The 22395-nt window shown below is 38.0% G+C and overlaps 1 protein-coding gene across 1 annotated transcript; it reads right to left on the bottom strand.

Moving 5' to 3' along the window:
- Window positions 1-550: 550 nt before the first annotated feature.
- On the bottom strand, window positions 551-21003 carry LOC146137472 (monocarboxylate transporter 14-like). Its single transcript, XM_083393346.1, has 9 exons — window positions 20541-21003; window positions 12820-12963; window positions 12150-12313; window positions 10058-10183; window positions 9192-9403; window positions 8432-8559; window positions 6228-6352; window positions 4331-4544; window positions 551-3686 (listed from the first exon to the last, which is right to left on the bottom strand). The coding sequence occupies exons 1-9, from the start codon at window positions 20752-20754 to the stop codon at window positions 3532-3534; spliced, it is 1482 nt and encodes a 493-aa protein (XP_083249472.1). The 5' UTR covers window positions 20755-21003; the 3' UTR covers window positions 551-3531.
- Window positions 21004-22395: the final 1392 nt, after the last annotated feature.

Below are 22395 nucleotides of genomic sequence, written 5' to 3'. Positions count from 1 at the left end.
TCATAGCGCCGGAGTACTTTAAAACATTGACGACAATACCAAACTAAATGTTATTTTGCAACAACTATTTTATTTACAAAGTTTAGAAAAATGAAAAATGTTTTTAATACCTCGAATATACGAATCAATATAAATTAGTCAGTATTTCATTAGAATATCAATGTACTGCAGCTGGTCTTTCACACCTTACCGCCACCCAGCGCATATTCTAAGTTTTTAAGATATTTTTTATGAATGTTGTATTTGCTGCTTTTAACCTATTTTCTTTAAACCAGGGGTCGGCAACCTTTTGTACTCGTGTGCCAGATTATGAATACTATCAAAATATCAACAACTCGCGTGCCAAACTTTTTTCTATGTTTAGTTTTGCACTGGCAACCAGGGTGACAGTTTTCTGCGTTATCATTTTCGAAATTCGACTCTGCTGCCCTTTGATCTGATTTCTAATTTACGTATCTCTTTGGGAATATACTTCCATGTTTTTCAGCCGATACCTAGAAATGTTAGCTATAAGTTTGCTTTTAGTTGGTTTCTCAGTCGCACAAAAACACACGTGCTTACTTTTAATGTAAACAGTGGTTCTCCACCTTTTTAGCATACGGACCGGTAAAATTTCAAAACAAATTTTGCGGACCGGTGGACCTTCGAAAATTAAAATCAACCCAAAATGTAATAACGACAAAAGTATGCAACTTAAAAGCAAATAACTTAAACTTCAATGTAATGTGCAATTTGCTGCTGTCTATTTTGATAGCATACGTATTATACGTGGTTCTAATGAAGTTTTTCACGTACAACTGGTCTTAAAGTTTAAGACTTAAACGAGTTGTAGCCTAATTTTAAATAGTTTGTCACAACACTTGCAGCATTCTGACGTACAATAAAGTGCAAAGTAGTATATTAACTCTATGTTACGTCACAATGCTGCAAATTACGGAACTGGCGAAGTTCAAATTTGATGAACAAGCAGCTTTCAAAATCTTTTTGCAATTGAGATATAAAATTGTAATGTATTTGACGGACCGGCAGGAAAGTTGGCGCGAACCGGTGGTTTAGAACCACTGATGTAGCATGCCCTGCATTAACGCAGTGAACGTCACGCCACTTGTGGGGCATTGTGACGTAATACGAACGGTTTGTCGTAAACAACAAGTTTAACGCACACACAAAATAATGTTAAATACAAGAGTTAAGACACATATTCGTTACACGAACTGGAAATGTGTTCAACCATTTAGTTAGCGCTAGTGTTAGTGATGTAATAATAATGTTAATAATGTGGCAATGATGTAATGGTTGTGCTTTCGTAGGTGATATAACATGAGCGTTGAATCAATTGGCGTGCCCTAAAAACTCATCTCGTGCCAGGGGTTCCGACCCCTGCTTTAAACCGTCTAATTTAAATTGTTTTTTTTTATATTTAAACTAACTAGAGTTCATATGATTTAAAGTTTTAAACAAACAATTGCTCTATTTATTTGTTGTGCTTTATTAACGAAAGCTTTCAACCTACTTTATACTATCTATCAATATTAAAATTAAAAAAACACTGCACATGTTGTATCACAGCAGACTAAGCTGCTTGTATTTGTTTAAGTTGGCAAGACGCAAAACGAGTGTTAATGCAATAGCAGCGTGCGTACCACCGACGTCTAAGTAACTGACTGCAAGCACAACTAAGTCAAAACAAAACCACTTGTCTATTTCTACGAAATATGGTACAATTTTTTTTTGTAAGCTAGGTTTGTGGCAAAACGAGTACCACTAGGGCTTGGGTTCCAGGGTTAATTTAAAGCAATGTTTCTCAATCGTTTTTTACGGCAACCCCAAAATGTTGGCCTTTAAGAAGGCGCTTAAAGGTGAACTGAATGTGTAAAATAAGAAGATATTTCCTCACCCTTACGCGTAAATGACTAAAATGTCTTCTTTAAACCCTCCCGTCTTGTTCAAAGTTAGTCATTTATAAGTGTTAGTCATTTGAAAGAGAAATGCCGCAGCCTAGAGAATACTTTCGTAATTGTAAGTGTAAAGGCGAAGGTTTGGCGACCCAATTCTTTTCACTATACTTTTTGTAAGTAAAAAAAATCACAGAGCACTAGCATCAATCAGTTAAATTTAATTTAATGTTAGTCCCGAATTAATTTAAATAAATAATAGTCGTGTTTTCGAATGGCTGACGGCATTTTTTAGTTATTAGAGTAATCTTGCTCAAAGTCAATCTAAATTAACTTAAGCATAAAAAGTAGTGCAGTCGGCGACCCAACGAAATTAAACGGCGAACTAAAGTTGGGTCCCGGGTCCTAGGTTGAGAAACACAGATTTATTATAATATAGCCAAATTCTAATTTGACATTAATACATTTTCGATGACTTTGCCAATCCTTCTTCTAACTGTTCAACAGCAATTGGTACAGTTTTCATTGCGCGTCTAACCAATGCAATTTGCATAGCGCCACATTGTGATGGAATAATATTGCACGCCGCAAACAATGGTACAGTTCACAATGCGCAATCGCACTTGCGATAGAAAGCAAAACGAGATGAACTCGGAGCCGAAACCTCCCGAAATGCAATTTTTAAATAAAAAAGAAAGCGTTTTTAACTGCTGAGCGAAAATAAGTCGTTTATGGGCAGTATTCAGAAGGGGTTCTAATATCGCAACTTGTCATTGTTTTGTAATGTAAAAAACAACTATTTTTTTTTATTATCCATTGAAATCCTTGATTCACATATTAAGTACAGTTGTGGAATAAAATACCGTATTAACGTTTCCGCCGGGCGTTGGTTTATTTTGCATTTCGCCAAAGATATCGTATGTTGTGCCTGGGCTAATTTTAAAGGGACCCAACCAGTTTTTTTTTAAGGTTTAGTTTGGGTGACCGCTAAGTGGTTTTAAGAGACCGCAAGTGTTTCATTTAAATACCAAAAAGTTGCAAGTCCAAAATTGGGGAAACCGCTTGAGAACCGTTTCGGTCCCCCAAAACACCTCAAAAAGACACTGGACCCAACAGTAGGCCAACGCTAAACGTGTAAAAAAAGTATTAAAATAGTATTGGATTGATAACATTGGTGAAAATTGTTGCCTTTTCGCGGCGGAAATACCTTAAGCCCAAAAGGCACCTTATTCAGTTGGCCTACATTATAACAGTAGAGTTCTAAATGTAAGATAACTTTTGTGATGTTGAGCAAGAATGAGCGTTATGACAACCTGACCTAGTACGGTCTCTTCGTTGCGTTCTTTTGCGAAAAAATGACCTATTGTCTAAAAAATTAGCCCCGAGAGTCCATGAAAGACTCTCAACTTTAGATAACTTTTGTGATGTTGAGCAAGAATGAGCGTTATGCCAACCCGCCCTGTCACTGTTAGCTTTGCTCTTTTGCGAAAGAAAACACCCATTGTCTAAAAAGAAGATTCTAGAGTCTTGACTCTCAACTTTCTCAGTCGATGTTCATCTCTCTATATTGTTCTATTCGGGACGGTCTTGTCGAAAACGATCAGAAATTTGCTTCTGAATGTGGCTTCTCTTTTCACTACCAAGCGCTCTTGATCGAAATCTTCTTCTTCTTCCTCCTCTTGAAGATCTTCACGATCCCTGGGATCATTAGGAGCAACGCGCTGAGAAGGAGAACCGATCCGGCGACGAAGAAGGAAGAGTCGTAGGACTCGGAAGCATCCGACATCCATCCTAAAGTTTTATTAAAAAAGTTGTTTGAATTTGGGGTAACAATCGTAATAAGAATATCAAAGCCCAGACAGAAGTATAAAAGCTCATACAAAACATTTTGAACGTTTCGAATAACGCTTTCGTTTTTTTTTCAACCTTTGTGTAAGTTCTCAAGGAACTTGTTAAGAAACAAACTTCTGTCGCGAAGCGCAGTAAAGTCGCTCCAATAAAAATTTATTCTTAGCGTGTAATAAAAAAATACTATCAGTTTTTTCAAGTTAAAAGTATATTAAAAACAACTTTGGCGCCTTATCCTCAAATGTATTTAGACTTAATTTAAGTTTCACACTTGTTGGGCTGAAAACGGCAATAAGTTTTTATTTTATTGCGTCATATTGGAAAAATCTTGCCAAAATCAGTCACGCAAGCTTTTTGGGGTGTTCCGCATTAGAAAGTAAGAACCCCTGGTCTAGGCGTCAAGCGCTAACGAAATTATCCGTTCGTTGCTCCTCTTACTTAACATACGATTATTTAAACACCAATCAAGTTTCCACAAGTTTTTAAGCTTCAGGAGTTACTTTCAAATGTCTTTAGTTTGGAATTAATATATTTATGTCGAAAAAAAAAAAAAAAAAAAAAAAAAATCCGTTTGCCGCTCTTCTTACCAACAAGAGGAGGACCCAGAAATACTCCGATTCCCTCTCCTGCCAGCATCATCCCATAAGCGAGGGCGAACTTGTCTTCCCCAAGGATCTCGTAAGGGATCACGATCATCAGTCCGTAGGATCCGCTTAGAAAGCCGAAACTGGCCGCAAACACGGCCAGCGACCAGAAACTCACGCAGAAGGGACTCAGGATGGTCACGAGGCCAAAGAAAGTCTGCACAAGAGCGTGTTGTGTCAACACATTTACTGTCCGGTGCACTAACTTACCAGAAGATATGAACGACTGCAGTGGCGTATCCAGGGGGGGAGACCCCCCCCCCCCCCTTTTCGGAAGTGACACTAATGTTTTTTGTTCGTTTTTGTCAGGGTTTACTTCACCGTCCGAAGCTGCGTGTTTTTTTTTAGGTAATTGGGTCACACGTCTTGCTAATGAGAAACCAAAATTAAACGCAAAACACTTTTTTCGTTTCTTGTTTGGTCGACCGTAAACGCAGGATATTTTTTCTCTTTCGCATTTCGTTATTCGTTAGGGTTGGCTGATCAACAAGTGTGTGTTCGACAATTAATAACATCAATCAAGCGGTCTCTGTAATTCATCGGGCCCGCTGCTTCTTTGACAAACTATACACGAGTCTATTTTAAATACTTTTTGACTATTTTAACTACGTAAGTGAAAAAAATTTTCGCGCTTCGCGTGAATGATCTTTTTACGTTTTCGTGCTGTCTATTGAAATAGATTAGCGCTTCTCTACTGTTGCGCCGTGGAAGCCTGCCAAGTGCGTCGCGGACAAACGGAAAACGTATTCAAAAATATTGGACATTGATTTTTCAACATTTCTTTTACTTTTATTTTCGGCAATGCAATAAAAACTTGCAAGAAATTTTTTAAAATGCCGTTTTTCCCCAAAAATTCGCGCTCGCATAGCTCGCCAGGTGTGCACTCAGTTGAAAAGGTTAAAAACACTGAACTAGATTAACTATTGAAGTGGCGTTTTGCCGATGTCGCGCTAATCAAATAACACCGGGGAAAAGCGATCTTCGTTTAGTATTGCAGGTGGAGAAAGACGTGCTTTTAATTTAGGGTAGTCCCGTAAATGGATTTACCATAATCGATCACATATATTTCACGGACTTGTTTTCGTTTTTCTCCTGAAGTTAACGATTGCACACTAAGCGGTTTCGCAGCTGGCGCCTGGCAGGATTGTCGGCGACGCACGTGTGACGGTGTATTAGGCGTCTAAAAGTTTGCTTTTGCTGGACGTTAATTGGCTGTTTCTGGCGATTTTTATTATTTATGACGTCATTACAGTCGCTGTTTTATGACGTCATATCTGTCACTATTTTATGACGTCATTAATGTCAGACGGAAAAACGGGGAATTCCCTAAGTTGAAAGTTCGGGACCCCCCCTTTTTGGATTTCTGGATACGCCCCTGTGAACGAGCAATAAATACGTTCGTAAAATACTACCGGTTCGCCAAAAATCTGGAAACTTGTTTGAGAGTAAAAAAAGGCATAAATTAATTATATCTTTAAAAAAATTTAATTGGATAAAAATGATCACCACATCTGTTGAAGATATTGCTTTTCTGTTAGATATGCCTTTAAAAAAACAAATTAAATTTTTTGTTTATTAATGACCGGACTTTGAGTCATCTTGCTCCCATATGGACTAAATTGGGTCTTGACGTTTGCAATAGATGACATTGACTTGAGTCATTACAACACTGCCTAAAATAAACCAACGCACGGAATACTTCAAGTGAGGTCATTTGAAAGCAGTGACTTATGTGCACTGAAGTCCAGCATTGACTTAGATCTTTACAATACTGCTGCTCACAACTACGACGCGCACGTGTAAACAAGTTTAAGTCTAAGGAAAGCATAGAAAACTGTACCTGGGCCAAAACGAATACTTTGAAGGTGGGAAGCTGAAAAATGGTGCAAAAAGCTCCGAACCCGACTTTTCCAACCGCGTTCATTATTCCCATTATGGAAAGCAGCACCGCCCCGTCGTCAATGCCTACAAGAAGACAAGATTAATGTACAGTTAAACACCTCCACCCACGTATGTATGCGCGCTTTGTGTATTTGCTCCCTTAGGAGCTATCACGTACTGCGCGTTTTTAGCTGCAAAAATACTGATGATTGATAAGGAACTTAGCTGCTCGGACACTGTATAGGTGTGTTGTGTATACGCTTCAAAAAGGTGAAGGCAATGATTAATTAAAGAAATATGGCGTTTGACAAGAAATTGGCCTTTTAAATTATTGTTGGTGCTAATGATAGAGTTAGAGGGTGGGTTTTGGCTTGGTTTATTTAGATCTTATTCTGGCGTTTTTTATGCCGATTTAGTCTTAGTTTATGTATCTTATTTTGGCGGGTTTAGGTTTTATTTCGATTTAGGCCTTGTTCCGGTTATCAGCTGTTAGTCCTATTTTGATCGTTTTCCGAACTATTACGACAATGACGTTATTGTAACTTCAGATTATTGCCGGAGTCCCTATTTAGTTGTGCTGTGTATTCACTTCAGAGCTTCACAAATTTGAAGGGCATGATTCATTGAGAGGATATAGCGTTTAAAAGGAACTATTTGCAAAGGCGATTTCAAATAATGGCTTCCCGGTGGTGAAATGTTTGGGCAGTGTCAGGGTAACCATCGATAATAACATCGCGACAAAGGACGTTTTGGGCAAAGCGCTGTCAGCATTTTGAATAAGGGACGACTCAACTTGGACTAGTGCCCAAATCACTTCGAATCTTGACAATACCTTTCTTTGTCATTTAGTGGAAGCTTGGAGAACCTTTTACGTTACGTTTGATCTGATTTTATTATGTTTTCCTTAGTGTCATGGTGTTAAGATTTTCAGTAGATCCCAAGTAGATTCAGTATATGTGTTACATAAGCTTGGTTGAAGTAGATTATAGTATAGCACGTAAAACAAAATAATAAGTTTGTTTAAATATTAAATACATATACATTTCCTTTATTTAGAAGCATTTTACTGCAAATTATAGAGCAAAGCAGTCAAAATTTGCAAGCGGCCGAAACGCATAACAATCCCTTAAATTTAACAATACAGTGATGCAATTAAAGCACAGGAAAGGCATTTATATTTAATGCCTGTGATATTTTATGTCGTTTTAGCAGCAATAAAACGGCGAATTCAGATATGTGCAATTTGCATATTTCCAGGTAGTAAATCGACGTAAATGTACTATTTGTCTTTTTTAAGCTATGGATAAAAATTGTACCATAAAAGTTTCCTCCAGTAAATCATGTTAATGGACGAATGAACAATACGATTTTTTATTGCCTAAACTTCCTACAATGTCAGACAGTTTTCACTGTCAAAGTGCATTTTATTTCTGGATTGTATAGTTGGTTTAATTATTATTTCTACCACGGAAGGATTTTGTACAAGCTTACGATGTATACAATTTACCTTTACTGTGTGTTATTTCAAAGGAGTGACAACCAAGCCGTAAAAAAATATTAATTTGCTGTTGCGCATTTTTGAGGCATATTAAGTACTCAGTGTTGTAGAAACGTCGACTTCAGTCCCAGTCAAGTCAATCGTAAAATAAGTCCAAGTCTTTTCGAATAAATAATAAGTAAGTCCCAGTCCAAGGCATCGGTTTCCAAAGTCAAGCCTAAGTCAAGTCATAATTAGAGCAAGTTAACTTCCAGTCAAGTCCATGTCATATATAAACGGTAACTGACCAACTCGTCCGATTATGAGAACAACTAAAGTAAAATATATTATTAACGCAACGAATAGCAATCAATTTATTTTGTGTGCAAAGATTAAGATAAATAACTTAATTTAAAAAAATGCTTTATGACAAACCTATATTTCAACCCTAGTCATTTGTCAGAAAGACTTAAGTCAAGTCAAGAAATTTGACCAAAAGATTTAAGTCAAGCCAAATCATGTTGACCAAAAGACTTACGTCAAGTTAAGTCATTTAAAAGACAAATAACGCAATTTAAAAACTGCTTTATGAAAAGCCTTAAAGTAATTTAAATGACAAGTCATCGACTTAATTAACAAGTCATTGACTTACGTCATTACAACACTGGAAGTATTTCAAAACTCACCAAGCATCTTGGCTCTCTCGGGCAGATGAACATAGGGGACAAACTGGACGCACCAGGAGAGGAAATCGCTGGCGAAGAGAATCAGGAAGATCGGGTCTGTGAGCAGACTCACCGTCTTCTCTGTGAGCCTAATAAAAGGAAACACGAACATAGGTTGAATTAGACGTGATCACCTCTAACCGAGAAAGCAATTAGGTTGGCATGATAGGAGATAGCAATTTTATGGTTACTGAATAACGGCTTTGTATGTTATGCAGAACGTTAAACTCTACTTACAATTCTGTGAATCTGGATTTTTCATTTAAGTGACCAACGCGCCGTGCAAACCAGAGTTGGATCAGTTACATTAATTCAGTTCAATTGCAATTACAATTACTCCCTAAATGTTTCAATTGCATTAAAAACTTTAAATACACCAGTTACAATTACAAATTACAATTAATCCAACTCTGGTGCAAACATAGTCAAATCATAGCTATACGGTGTTTTCAAAAACAAGAAGGCACTGATAATTATGGTAGAACACTAAAATTAGCATGACGATGAAGTGAAATGAAGGTTTCATAAAACATTATCTGGCTTCATTAAGCGATCTTTATTTCTATTTTATCTCTATAGAAGTATTCATTTTTAACGAAGTTGATGCTTATAGTCTTCTACTAGGTCGAGTACTACTATGGAAGTACTTTTAATAAATGAAGGTAACACGAATCTTTTGTCAGATCAAAAAATAGCTTCACAAAAAACAAAAAACTCTCACTTCATTTTTGCTCTTATGATTTGGAAAGTGCTCCGTCGCCTTTTCGCCCGCTCCTTCAGTTTAGTGACTGAAGTGTCCGTTTTGTCCGGAACAATAACCAGCGGTGATGTGCCGTTGTGCTGGACAACTTCGCTTCCCTCATCCAGATTACTGATCACGACCTGGTGATTGGAATTGTCGATTTGTTGACCGTTTTGAACTTTATTTGAATCCTAGAAAAAATTGTTGTTTTAATTCTGCGTTTCTTTCCTATGAGTAAAATTGACCAAACTTGGATCGCCGTTTGATTTGGTTGGGAGACAGTAGTTAACAGGGCTGGTTTTACTGAAAATAATTCTGGGCAAGATTTTTCAGACATTGAGAAAGTTGCAAAAACAATACGACGAAATGCCTTATATTATTTAAATTCAAGTTTACCTGTTATTGCTATTGTCTTCATTAGGTTTTACTGACTTTGAGCATACAAACAGTTCAGTGAAGCTAATTGGGTCAACACATTCTCTGTGATATTCACGCTTTTGCTTCTCTGTGATATTCACGCTTTGTGGTTGCGAAAAAAAGGTCGGAGAACACAGGTTTATTGAAGCAACACAGTCTGACTTAAAACGTGCAGTGACTACTGGATTCTACAGCTGATATCCGCATTTCACTCAAAAGGTAACGTCTAAAAACGTTGTATATTGAGACCAATAAGTTTCTATACATAAAACTCGACATCTCAATTATATAGTGAAGTGTGACAAAGTAACAATACCCAATATCAATAGAAATAGCACAACTTCAGACAAATAACAAAGCATTAGTCTATACACAAAAGTAGGCCGCACAGTTTCACATTATGCTAACAGCATGCAGTACCTGTTTACCATGTTAGTTTCTTTCGTTTTCCATCTCCAAATTGCGTCAAAGTTCTTGAGTTGTTTCGGCTGAATCATCACTAGGCCGAACAACACAACGTGCAGCTGGATGGCGCCAGTAAGCAGCATCGAACCCTGGACATAGTTATGTCACGATTTGTTTTCCTTACATTTTGAAAACGTAGTATTGCCGGTGAGCAGGGAAAAGGGGAAATAGGCATTCTAATTGTCTTATAAAACTGTTAAGTAAATCCCGCGTTGTTATTGATTATTTAATTTGTGAAACAATTTTTTGTGCAAAAATTTGCTTGAAAATCATTTGAAGCACATCAAACTACACGTTGGTTAAATAGTAATAATTACTAGGGCGATAATTGAGTTTCATCATTTTTTACGTAAGTTTCGCCACAGCGGCAAGCGGGAGATATCGAGGTCGGTCGTTGCAAGACTCCTACACAAATTAAATAAGTGCATTGCGACTAAAACTAACGGAAATTGTGCTCTGCCAAATAACTTTTGACATCTGAATGTTAACAAGCATCGAACGCCTGACACACCAACTCAAGAAAAAAACGTTTAGACCTTTGAGGCCTTTGGAGGGGGAAAACCAGTTATTCTGTGTTGAATTCGCCTTTTCGGACGCAACAATAAGATTCCTACGCATGATTCGCTATTTTAACAGGTTAAGTTAAGTAGTGGATAAATCACAACGGTCAGTGTTCTATATGTAGGCCAAGAAACAAATCTCTGTGGGAGGTTAAATACACGCTCAGATGCAGGTTATGTGAGCGAGTTACACCAAACGACTTGTCTAGCAACTGCGTAAAGAGCACACACTATACGCGGTTTACGTGCACGATCGTATAACACGCCAGGTTGGCAGGTGACAGGTTAAACTTGCCAGTCAGCATTACTCGCGAGACGCAAAAAACGCAAGGTTGTAGATCAGAGCACAAAGGCTGGAGAACGCGAAATGATGTAAGATAAATGTTACACCAACGCATTGTGTAGCGAAATTCTTTAATGAACGACGAAACATGGAGCCTTAAATATAGTTTTTTAAAGTAATTTTAAGACTAGCAAATGGCAAATATACAGTAAGCAGAGGTAAAAGTTTCGTCTTTTTTAATCATTACTTGACTAGGAAGTCACTCTAACATATTTCTATGATCGTTTGACAAAAATTACGATCGTTTTACTCGGAAATAGCCAAACATAAATATTGAGGCGCATTTGGGTTTGAACTGTATTAGTGATATAAATATACCTGGCACACTTTTGCTGCGTTTGACAAGATACTGTGCAAATAAATATATTGACTTTTGATTCGAAGCGTTCGATTTTCTTAGACCAATGGAATGGCCAACGATTTGGTACAATAAACCAAAAAGTGTCAATTTTACCTGTCTCGATAAAAGACTGCTTCAAAAACGCAGTCGGCCTGTTACAGAAGACATATAATAAGTCTTCTCTATATAAATGAGTTAGCAAGCATGGGTGACTATTGCTCTAAGCCAGGGATGTCCAACCTGCGGCCCGCCTGTAATTTTTGTGCGGCCCGCTAGTCATTTTCACTCCAAGTAGTATTTTAAACGTTCAATATTAGCCTAATTAAAATGTTCCAGTCAGCTTTTAGGGGCGCACTAATAGTATAGTATGGGTAAATAAATATATATATAACTCTAAAGGCCCAGTTACAATATTTTATCTTGAGACTTAATAGATTCTGCGGACCCATTAAATTTCAAGTGACAATGCGGCCCACTATAATAAAATGTTGGACATCCCCGCTCTAAGCCTTCTCTAAGTCATTTCGAAATTCAGCTTTTAGCGAAATTCGTTTCTTTTACAGCAAACTCGTTAGGGCTGTAAAATCGCATTATGCCTTATGCATGTAAATTAAATATGGACCGTTACGTTTGCATAATTGAAAAAATCTTGTCTATATTGTCTATATTTACTGCCGTCTTTAAATACTCAAAGGTCAAATAATAATATGCCTGACAAGAAAACAACTATTTGTTAGTCGAGAAAACGTCTGTTCAATGACGCCATAGACAACCATTGATACGTCACAAATCAAGAAATGGCGCGCAATTACCTTCCACGTGTACGCTTTCACGAAACGTTCCTGCAGCAGCCCGAAAACAAAAGCCCCTATTCCGACACCTCCAGAACCGATTCCCATCGCCAGGGGGCGCTGTCGGTCGAAGTACTGGTTTATGGAGACGATTGCAGCAAGATTTGCAACCCCGCCTGCACAACCTGGGAATAAAAACTTTGTATTTTGGTTTTATTTGGAAGAGCCGTTTTGAGTCTTAGAAATCCTTTGTAGCAGAAGAGAAAATTACTACATCCTAAACTCACAGCGAATTAAGCCTTAAGCTTAGGTGATTTCAGCTGCATAAAAAATGAGAGTTTTTTTATAATATGAGTAATCGGTCACATAACTTTACAAACTTTGTAAATTGTCAAATTAAACTTTTGGCAAATTTTTTAGGACAATATTAAAATGAACGTTAACTGTTGATTGTCTGTATTGAAGACTTTTTGTAGTTAATTGGAATAAAAAATTCAAGAGTTTTACTTATCAACAGCGACTGTTTTATGCATAATTTCGCTGATAACTACGTAATTAAATAATATTATAAGTTTGGGTAGACCTGAAATATTACACACTCGGCGCAAGTATTCGTTAAACTTTTTGAAATACTTTGGCGTAACATCCAACCAATGGGAAATTCCCTGACAACCCCGACCCACAAACTCACCCGTAATGATCCCGAAGCTCACGCAGAGGTATGGGACTCCGGATGCAAAAGAGCTGATCACGAGACCCGTTGCCATGACAACACCGCTGCACGTGATCGTTTGTCGGCAGCTGAATCTCTCCAGTAGAGCGCTGGCAACCGGCCCTTAACACAAGAGAAAAAATTTAAATATAGAACACCAAAGGTTTTGGCAGTGTTGTAATGACTTGAGTCAATGACTTGACTTGGCAAGTCATTTGAGCAAAATAACTTAACTTGACTTAAGATTTTTGGACAAATTACTTGAATTGACTTAAGGCTTTTGGACAAATAAATTGGGTTGAAATGAAATGTTTTCTTTAAATATTTTTTTATTTTTGTACATAAAACAATTTACCTGTTATATGTACCGTACTAGTTTAAAAATTCTAATAGTTTAACATTTTATTTTTATGACAAGGACGTAACTTGAAGTCTACTTGCTCTAATTATGACTTGAACTGATGACTTAACTTCTTCTTCATTCAAGACTTGAATCGGTCTTAAGTTATTTTACATTGACCTGGCTGGATTCTGGACATCTTTGGCACAAACATAGCTTTGAATATACTGTTTCTGCCAGGTATTGTACTACTTTATCAGAGATGCGTCACAGCTTTAAAGAGTCAATGTTGGAAGTGGTCGAACGAAATAAAAAACATTAGTTAAAGTTTTTTGTCAAACTCTCAGCCCATAAAGTGCGTTTCGCTGAGGTACTATTGTTGCTTTTTTAAACAGATTCGAATGTTAACCGACAGTGGTTTGTGAAAATTTGTTTTCATTCAACACAAAGATAAATATGTTTTGTTTCTTATCTTCAGAGTCAAAACGTTTCGTTATTGGTGACTTGTGAAGTTATTGGGCTACTTTTTCCACCATGTTACATACAATAAATTATGTAAAAACCGCTGGCACCATTCGATGGTTTCAAGCCGGAAATTTTAAAATCTGAAGAAGATTATCCGAATAGGTGGTTGAAACGTTGTGACTTTAAAATTTTGTCGAAAGAACAATTTACAATTAAGGCAAGTAGCTTTGCCTGAAAATCGTTTCACAGAAAAGCGTAAACAACTAATTCTACAACAAACACTTGATCTTATTGACCTGAGTCACTACAACACGGCGAATTGGGTTAACAACGTGGCGAGCCTACAGATCAATATTAAGCGTGTGCCAACTGCCAACACTACAGACTGGGTTGTAGTGGTCAGTAGGACAACACATTTAGTACATTAGAGATCGATACACCCGATTTTTAACGTTTTTGTCAACCGATACCGATGTTTTTATATACCTCGACTATAGGCAAAATTTGAAATAATTAAAAAAGTCCAAATAACATATTTACTGAAGTCTATAGTTACAGAAAGTAGTTCTACTTTGACCTGATGAAGCACGGTTGTCGGTTGTGCAAAACCTTGTCGAATTTCACTTAATTACCCTATACCAGTGCTTTTCAACCTTGAAAATTTCCATCCGCACCTTTCCATTTCGTAAAATTTCCATTCGCACCAAACAAGCACAGTAAGATGGCAACCTTTAGTTTTATTTGTGAAATAACAATGAAAGGGTTTGTGTATTAAAACCGTGAGCCTAAGCTTTGACCAATATAAAATAAATAGCTTAAGCTGCAATGAACCACTGAGAGACCCTATTAATGTTCCTGTAAGTGGGCTCACCAGCTTATTTTATTACTATATTACACATATTAAAAAATAATAACATGCACCATTTTCATCCGCACATTCATCCGCACGACGTCAGTCATCAGCATTACAATTTTTTTCATCCGCACAAGTGCGTACCATCCCACGGGTTGAAAAGCACTGCCTATCAGTGACGATCCGATGCCCGAAAGACTAAAGCATTTTAACCATGTTTTGCGTTTTTAAATGAGAGTTTTCCATATGTATAGTACTTTTTTAATAATAAATCAACAATAAAGTTAACTAGCTTTGCCAGCGATGAAGCATTTTTGCTTATGTACCCGAAAACATTAGGTTTACATGTTGTTATTTGATCTGTTTAACCAATTTGACCACAGTAATGACATTATTTGGCATGGAATGGGATCGGCAGAACTTTAAGCCTAAAATTATTTTCATCGATATTGAAATAAAAGACGAAGTATAGGTCCTATATCACGCGTCATGACCATAAATGGAGATGTAATAATATTTGATTTAATACGTTTTAGAGCTATCATTTTTCTTTTAAGTTCTTATGTAATTTGGAAAAATGGAACATATCAAGGCACTAAGGCCTGAGCCAAATAGGCGCAAACGGAGTCAACAAGGAAACAACGCCAGGCGCTCATTAATGTAAACTGATGAAGTGTTGAATGCTTCAGCGTAAAATACACAATCACAATTCGCGCCACGTTTATATTTAGCAACACTCTTCACGCAGGGGAACAATGATTAATTTACCCCACAAGAAACACACTGTGTCCTTATTAATCTTCGCCTAATTGCAGCGCTGTGCTCTGTATTTGTACACAGTTCTAAACGCATTGGCGCCCTTAACATGCGATTGCGCGAATGTGCGTCTTGCTGGATCAAAGTTCAATGCGGTTAAGGCTCTTATCTCTACACACGATTGAGTTCACCCGCGCCAAACAACTAAGCCAGTGTCAGTATGGTAGGAATGTTCTCATAGGGCCAACGGGGAATGCCTTTAAATTAAGCAGCGAATCAAGATTTACTTGGACTCAAATTTTGCAATGGGAAAAATGCTTTTGCAAGTTTTTAAATAACAAAAACCGTGTGTAAAAATGTTGGCTCAATTAGCGCAAAAGACAAACACTAAGTTGGGTATTTTGTTAGTTCGGTATTTATAGCGGGCAAAAATTTAACAATTTACAAAGCTGCTTGCGTAAATACACGAGGATCTTTCTCGAAAGTTCATTTAGTTTTAAAAGAAAATGGACAATTACCGCATATACTCTATGTTTGTAAAGGCGACATCGCCAATGTAATTATTATAAGCTCGGATTACGGCCGTAAAAATCGCCCTAGTTGAGAAGGAAGATTTCACAAAATTGCCGAAAATGCTGTCAATAATTCAAGAGGTCAAAATTCAGAGAATGATTTCGACCCGAATGACGTGACGCAACATCCCACCGCATACTGATGGTGGTAAAACCCAACTCGTGTGGAATATGTCGTAAAAATGCGGCGACGCGTTGTTTAAACTTTGGGCAAATACAGGCAAGGCCACAGGCAGGTTGCAAATTGCACTTTCAGCTTTTTTTCGTTGTCACTTGGACTTCGGAGTGTTGGCTGACCAAAAGTAAGGTAATAATAGCAACGCAAAATCCCAAGGAGAAACTTTGAAATTCAAATGGTGCGATATGTGGAATTTTAAAACCCCGGGGGAGAGGGTGTACTTTTTATGCTGACTTGTTTAAATAAGCGCATTGCTGCCTTTAAGGGCGTTTCATTGTATTCTTGTATTCTACTGAACGGAAGTTATGACCAAAACAATGTTTTTTCCTTGCATGTGTAGCATAAGATGTATAAAAAATAAATAGATTTTTTTATGTTTGCTCAAATTATTCAGGAGCAAATCCATACAACCAAAGGAGGAAAGGCCTAAAAAGCTTTATCCCAAAGATGGCACTGGCCCTAAGAAATGGTATGATAGTTAAGAAGGGAAAATACTTTCTCCCAAAGCCCATACAGAAGTAGGTATCATTTTGAAAGTTTCGAATAACTCTTTATTCATTTTCAACATCTGCTATGCTCCAAAACGTTCTCCCAGGTTTAAAAACTTTGCAACCTGCTGTTTGACACAACGACACATACAGTTTTGGTAAAGTGGTTTTCCATTACCACAGCAAAGTCGATTATTATTGCGCTCAAACGGCCTTGACGTATCTGTGTCAATGGCCCCCTATTACTACTCAGCGGGTCCATAAAATGTTGCACTAATGTCATCTCTACGATTTCTTCAAGACCGTTCTGAATTAGAACTTTAAGCCTTCGGGCAGCTCAAGCATCAGTTACGCCAACAGATCTGTGGAAATGTACATTGAATGTAGGTCAATAGTCACCTACTAGACATTACGCCCCCAAAAAAACACAGCGAAGCCCAAACAGTCGCTGTTTTTAATGAATTGCTATTGTAAGGTCGCTATATACTGACGGTCGCATTTTAACCGTGGCTGTTCGGAGCCCGAGCCCTAAACATAACGCCACCAAATATACAGCGATGCCCAAACAGGACAAGGGTCCCCTTGTTCCCACGCAGTTCACGGCGGTAAAGTTGACAAACCATATGAGGTGCGTGTGGTTTCAGAAGCACTTAGGTTAGGGCCGGTGGCAAATATTTGACGAACTGTGAACACGACATGTACAGACATTGTGTATTCTGTTAATACTGCTTAACAGCTATTAATCGACGTTGATAATGTTGGTTGGAAGTTCAGTTTAAGTTATGCAGTCATTGCCGCATAAAATCTGAGAATATACTTGAGAAGTTATTTGTCCTTTAAATTGCCCCAGTGCTGTTAAACACGTCATGGTGAATTTGTCTAAAGGCGAACAAAATTTTAGAGGCTTACCCAAATCCGTAAGCCTGTTTAGGATTCTAGTGCAAGCAAGTCCATGCTAGAAAAATCAACTAGCCTGCAGTGAGGTTCGAACTCACGACCTCCGGACATACCAATATATAATCCTGATCAGGCTGACTGAGTTTGGTTAGCGTTTCCGAAGGCATCCGGTGTACAGAAGTATATTTTTTACCTTTTAAGGATTTGGCATATTAAGCATAACACCTCACTAAGACCAATTGCGTCAATGACGTTTAGGCGGTCGTTAACGCAGCTGGAAAGTGCATCGTCATTCGCCCTTTACATGCCATTAAACTTTGCACAGTTGAACGCTACGTTTATGAGGCTATGTATCTGTTCAAACGAGAATCGCAAGTCCAACGGACCGCATGTAGTGCTACAACGAAGGTCGACTGTTTAATATCAAGCCCTAAGGAGCGGTTGCAAGTACTCGTACGCGGTTCAATTATACAGAAGCAGGTTTGATTAGGGTTGGTCGCTAAGAAATTTTAAGGGGAAGCAAAAATACTGAAAACAATTCAATTATTCCATCAAAGTATCTGCTAATTCTGTGTGGTTACAGCAGGAGGTATGCTTTAAATACAAAACTTGTGGAAAAATTTCAAGGCCGTTTTCGACCCAACAAACACCTTAAAAAACACTGTTCACAATCACAGCCAAATAGTCGTGCTTTACGGCCTTGCCTTCTCAAACCACGTCCACACTTGTCACTCGTACTTGCTACGCACGACAGATGCCATAAATTACGGATCCCGACACAGCCGAAATGTGCGAATTCTAAAGAAATTGCCCGATGCATAATTTATGGCCAACCGCCCGTTGCTTTACGGGTTTCGAACAGCGCTCACAGTAATTGTCTTAATTGACGTATAGCGACCACTGCCAAGCGAGTTATATATAACGTTGGTGGCGGATTTTCCCTTTAAACCACTTTGACACGTCGGATACGACGTAAAACTGTTGCAGGTGCAACTGATATTGCGATACACCTTAAACACGCCTGTTTTTGTCTCATTTCCTTTCCGTTTACAACCCCCATCGAAAGGTTTGTCGTGCTTATTTATCGCCCATCAATCATCATGTTTTTGGAAACGGGGCGCCACAAAAGTAACTTTTAAAAAAAGTGAAAAATATTTACAGAACAATCGACCTAAGCTACGCTGCCACAATTGATAAAGACGTTAATGTCAAACATGAGTTATTAAAGCCGCATAGATGGCCATACCCGCGAACGTTGCGTGTCAGCCTCCATCGAACGTAGGCAACATTTGTAACAATACTATGCCTGACAAATTCTACGACAGAGCCGAAAAAAAAAACTTTATAAGTAAGCAGCGGAACTTGAACCCATGGTACAAAAAGCATTTTGTCTTCAAAAGTCACTTTTAATTGACGTTGAGTTTATTAATTTGCTACGCCACGCTTTGTCGAATTGTTCGTCGGCAAATTAATAGCACGATAATGCTTTGAAAAGCCTTTTAGTTGTACAAATCCACTTTTATCGGTTCATTCAACTTACTGCGTTCAAGGTGTGGCGACTTTGGCGCCAGTGGTATTATCCTCTTACAAGGACCGACTCAATGTTTATCATTGAAATTTCCCTAACCACAGACTATACGTATATCGCAAGTTCACCAGAACACGTAACACGTTTCTGTGGTTTATAATATGTTGTACTGGTGCAGTTCATCACGAACAAAATGTAAATTGTCATTTTCTCTGTTGAAAATTTGGTTTCTTCAAGGAAAAAACTACGTTATCCTTCTTTTAAGCCTTGCAGATATTAAAAATAGGATTATTAAGCAACAGTATGAATACCGTGTAAAGTAACATAGGTTGGTTTTGAAAAAAAATCTTGGTATAAAGAAATCACATAGAAATATGCGGAGACTCTTTAAGCTAATAGGCTATGTTTGTTTTTTGTTGTTTATTGAAATTTAAAACGACGACTCTGGTGAAAGATGTACCATTTTTCAAACTACATTTACCAAACTATATATGTTTAACAGACAACACCCGACTATTTCTTGTTTCTGATTGTCATAAACCATTTTACGTTTCGAAGATTTAAAACCTTTAAATATTAAAACATTTTAGTTTGCACGACCCACCTCAAAAGCGCCGGTCGTACCAACAAATTTCTGGTGTATTTCACATTTACCGGTCGCTTCTATATCATAGATAGACGTCATCATGTTATTTCCCACTCAGTTAACCTATAGCAAGTTTACAACGAGCGTAAATCTGTTAAGCTTAAGTGCAATTTTCAACACGTGAAAGGCACTGGTGTAAACTGCTACGATATTAAGGTAATACGATTTATTTTGAAGCGCCCACATCAACTGACCTATAGCATGAATTGGCTCGTTTGCGGTTTGTGCTTGCTTATGGTCGGTTTGAGTGGAAGCGGTCGGTCAACTAGACACGGGGTACTTGAGAGGGATAGGTTCTCCAGCAGGCCACTTCAGACCTCTCAAAAGTCATTACCGACTGCGCAGCAAGCAAGTTTGATTTGTGGCCGGGTACCAATCCGCATGACAATATACTTGCGTGGTTTTTGAAGCCCGCTCAAATTTCGTTGATGAACATATTTGCCTAATCAGCTATTTGTCCAATAGACTTAAGTTAAGTCAAATAATTTTACGAAAATTACTTAAGTCAACTTATTTACGAAAACGACTCAAGTCAAGTCATTGGAAAACAGTGAATTACTTATGTGCAAGTAAAGTAATTTGTTAAAATATTTAAGTCAAGTCCAGTCAATTTACGAAAACGACTTTAGTCAAGTCAAGTTATTGAAAAACAGTGATTTAAGTTGAAGTCAAGTTATTTGTTCAAAAGACTTAAGTTAAGTCAAGTAAAAGTTGACAAACCCTATGAGGTGCGTGTGTGTGAAAACGACTTCAAAAGTAATTTTAGGAAAAGGAAAGTAATTAGAAAACAGTAACGTAGGCCAAGTCAAGCCGATGTTCAAAAGATTTAAGTCAAGCCAAGCCATTTTATGTACACGACTTAAGTCAAGTCAAGTCATTAGAAGTCAGTGACGTAGAACACCTAATCCAAATCACTGACATCAGTCATTACAAGTTACAACGCTGTTTAACTCGCAAACAACCCGACAATGTCTCACCCATCATGAGCGTGGAGCCTGTCGCTATGGATCCGATCCAGGCCGCAGATCCACGACTGGCGTTGAAGTCGTTGAGCCACTCCACGTAGAGGACTCCCACCGAGAAAAGAGCTCCAAAGACCAGAGCGCGAATGAGGAAGGATGCTCCGAGGACAATCCACCTGTATTTGAAGCGTTCCGCCTCCGCCGGAAGAATCGTCTTCACTGGCTTCATCTTGCTTTTTTATTGGATGTGTTTTGTTCAAGCGCTCGCTCCGCTATCTTTTGCCGCGCATATTTTCCGTAAGTTAAATTTGGTGTGCTGCTTTTTTCACGAAAGCTGCTCAGTTTCAGTTTAGTTTATTGTCTATTGTGTTGTTTCTACCGGTCGACCTGAGAACTATGTAAAACACATTAGATTAGTTAAAACGTATATCAAAGCCCATACAGAAGTAGTCATCCTTTTGAACGTTTTAAACAACTCTTTATTCATTTTTACCGATCAAAAATACCAAAGCCCACAAAGAGCGATAAATACTTCTGTGTGGTATTTGGCTTTATTGAATGTTAAAAATGAATAAAGAGTATTTAAACAAGAAATACTTCTGAGCTTTGGTATTTCGAATAACTCTTTATTCATTTTCAACATCTCGAAACTTTCGAAATGCTTCCTACTTCGTTGTGTGATTTGAATTTCTTACTGCGTCTTACTACAACCTACTTTTCCTCGGCAAAACCGCCTTACGGTCAATTTTTTTAGGGTTTGATCATTGTTGTTATTTCTATCATTTCAGAAGCCCGCAAACATAGCGGAAATATCAAATTAGGCCAAAGAATTATTTCCGCCAATGACTGTAAGCGTCTGCTTTCGTCAACAGCTGTAAGCGTGCGTGAAATACACTTTTTTTATTTTAGGAGCTAACGTTTGACAAAAACTATTACAAACAGTCCGGCTGTTCGTTATTTCTCTGCAATCACCTTAAAAGGCCTGCAAGTGTGTTCATGAATAACAGTTCCTTTCTCAAAAAGCCGTTTTTTAGTTACTAAAAAGGGTTGCATCCTTACATTATTATGATTCCAGCTCAAAAAAATGTGCTTCATTCTATATTGACACAATACAAGACTTTATTTTCAACCAAACACATTGTGTGTTGAGTGCTACGTAGCAGATATAAAGCTATCAACCAAAATACATCTAAAACGTCGTGTCCAACTGTCCACGTTTGATACAAACGTTCTGTTTACGCTTTTTTCCGACAGGAAAATATTCCAGCCTTTTACCTTGTTGTGCGGTTGCCCTAATGTAAGTCCGGCCTTAGCTGTCTGTTTGTATAAGGTTCGCTACGTACGCTACAATTCCACGCCTCTCCATTAAGGCCATTCGAAGCGATGTGCTGGAGACAGACACATAGCACACGTAACACCTCCAAGGATTCATTTTTTTTGCATCTTGATCACGACGGTAACACTAACATATGACACTTGGAACCATAACATATGACACTGGTTTTGTAAGTTGTCATGTGATTGGCTTCCTCGGTTTCTACAGCTGTAAATCTCGCAGGTGTCATGAGAGTCCCAACATGAGTAATTTACAGCAGTGACAAATTATACGACCAGCGTCGACGTCTTTCTGCTAGTTTCTCACTGATTTAGTTTAACGCAATAAAAAACATATCCAGTCCCACCGTAAGCGAGCACGTTGCACACTTGCTAAAATGTTAAGCTGAATTCAATACTGAGTACGTATAACGTCGAAGTTATAATATTCCGAAAAATTGCTGATAATCTTGTATAAAATTACGGCAGTGGTTCTCCAGCTTTTGCCTCACGGCACACTAAAAATATCTTCAATATTTCGTGGCACACTTTTAAC

The sequence above is a fragment of the Ascidiella aspersa genome, chromosome 7, assembly GCF_963924565.1.
Source record: "Ascidiella aspersa chromosome 7, kaAscAspe10.2, whole genome shotgun sequence".
Classification (NCBI taxonomy): Eukaryota; Metazoa; Chordata; class Ascidiacea; order Phlebobranchia; family Ascidiidae; genus Ascidiella; species Ascidiella aspersa.
This window is presented reverse-complemented; position numbering and strand designations above follow the sequence as displayed.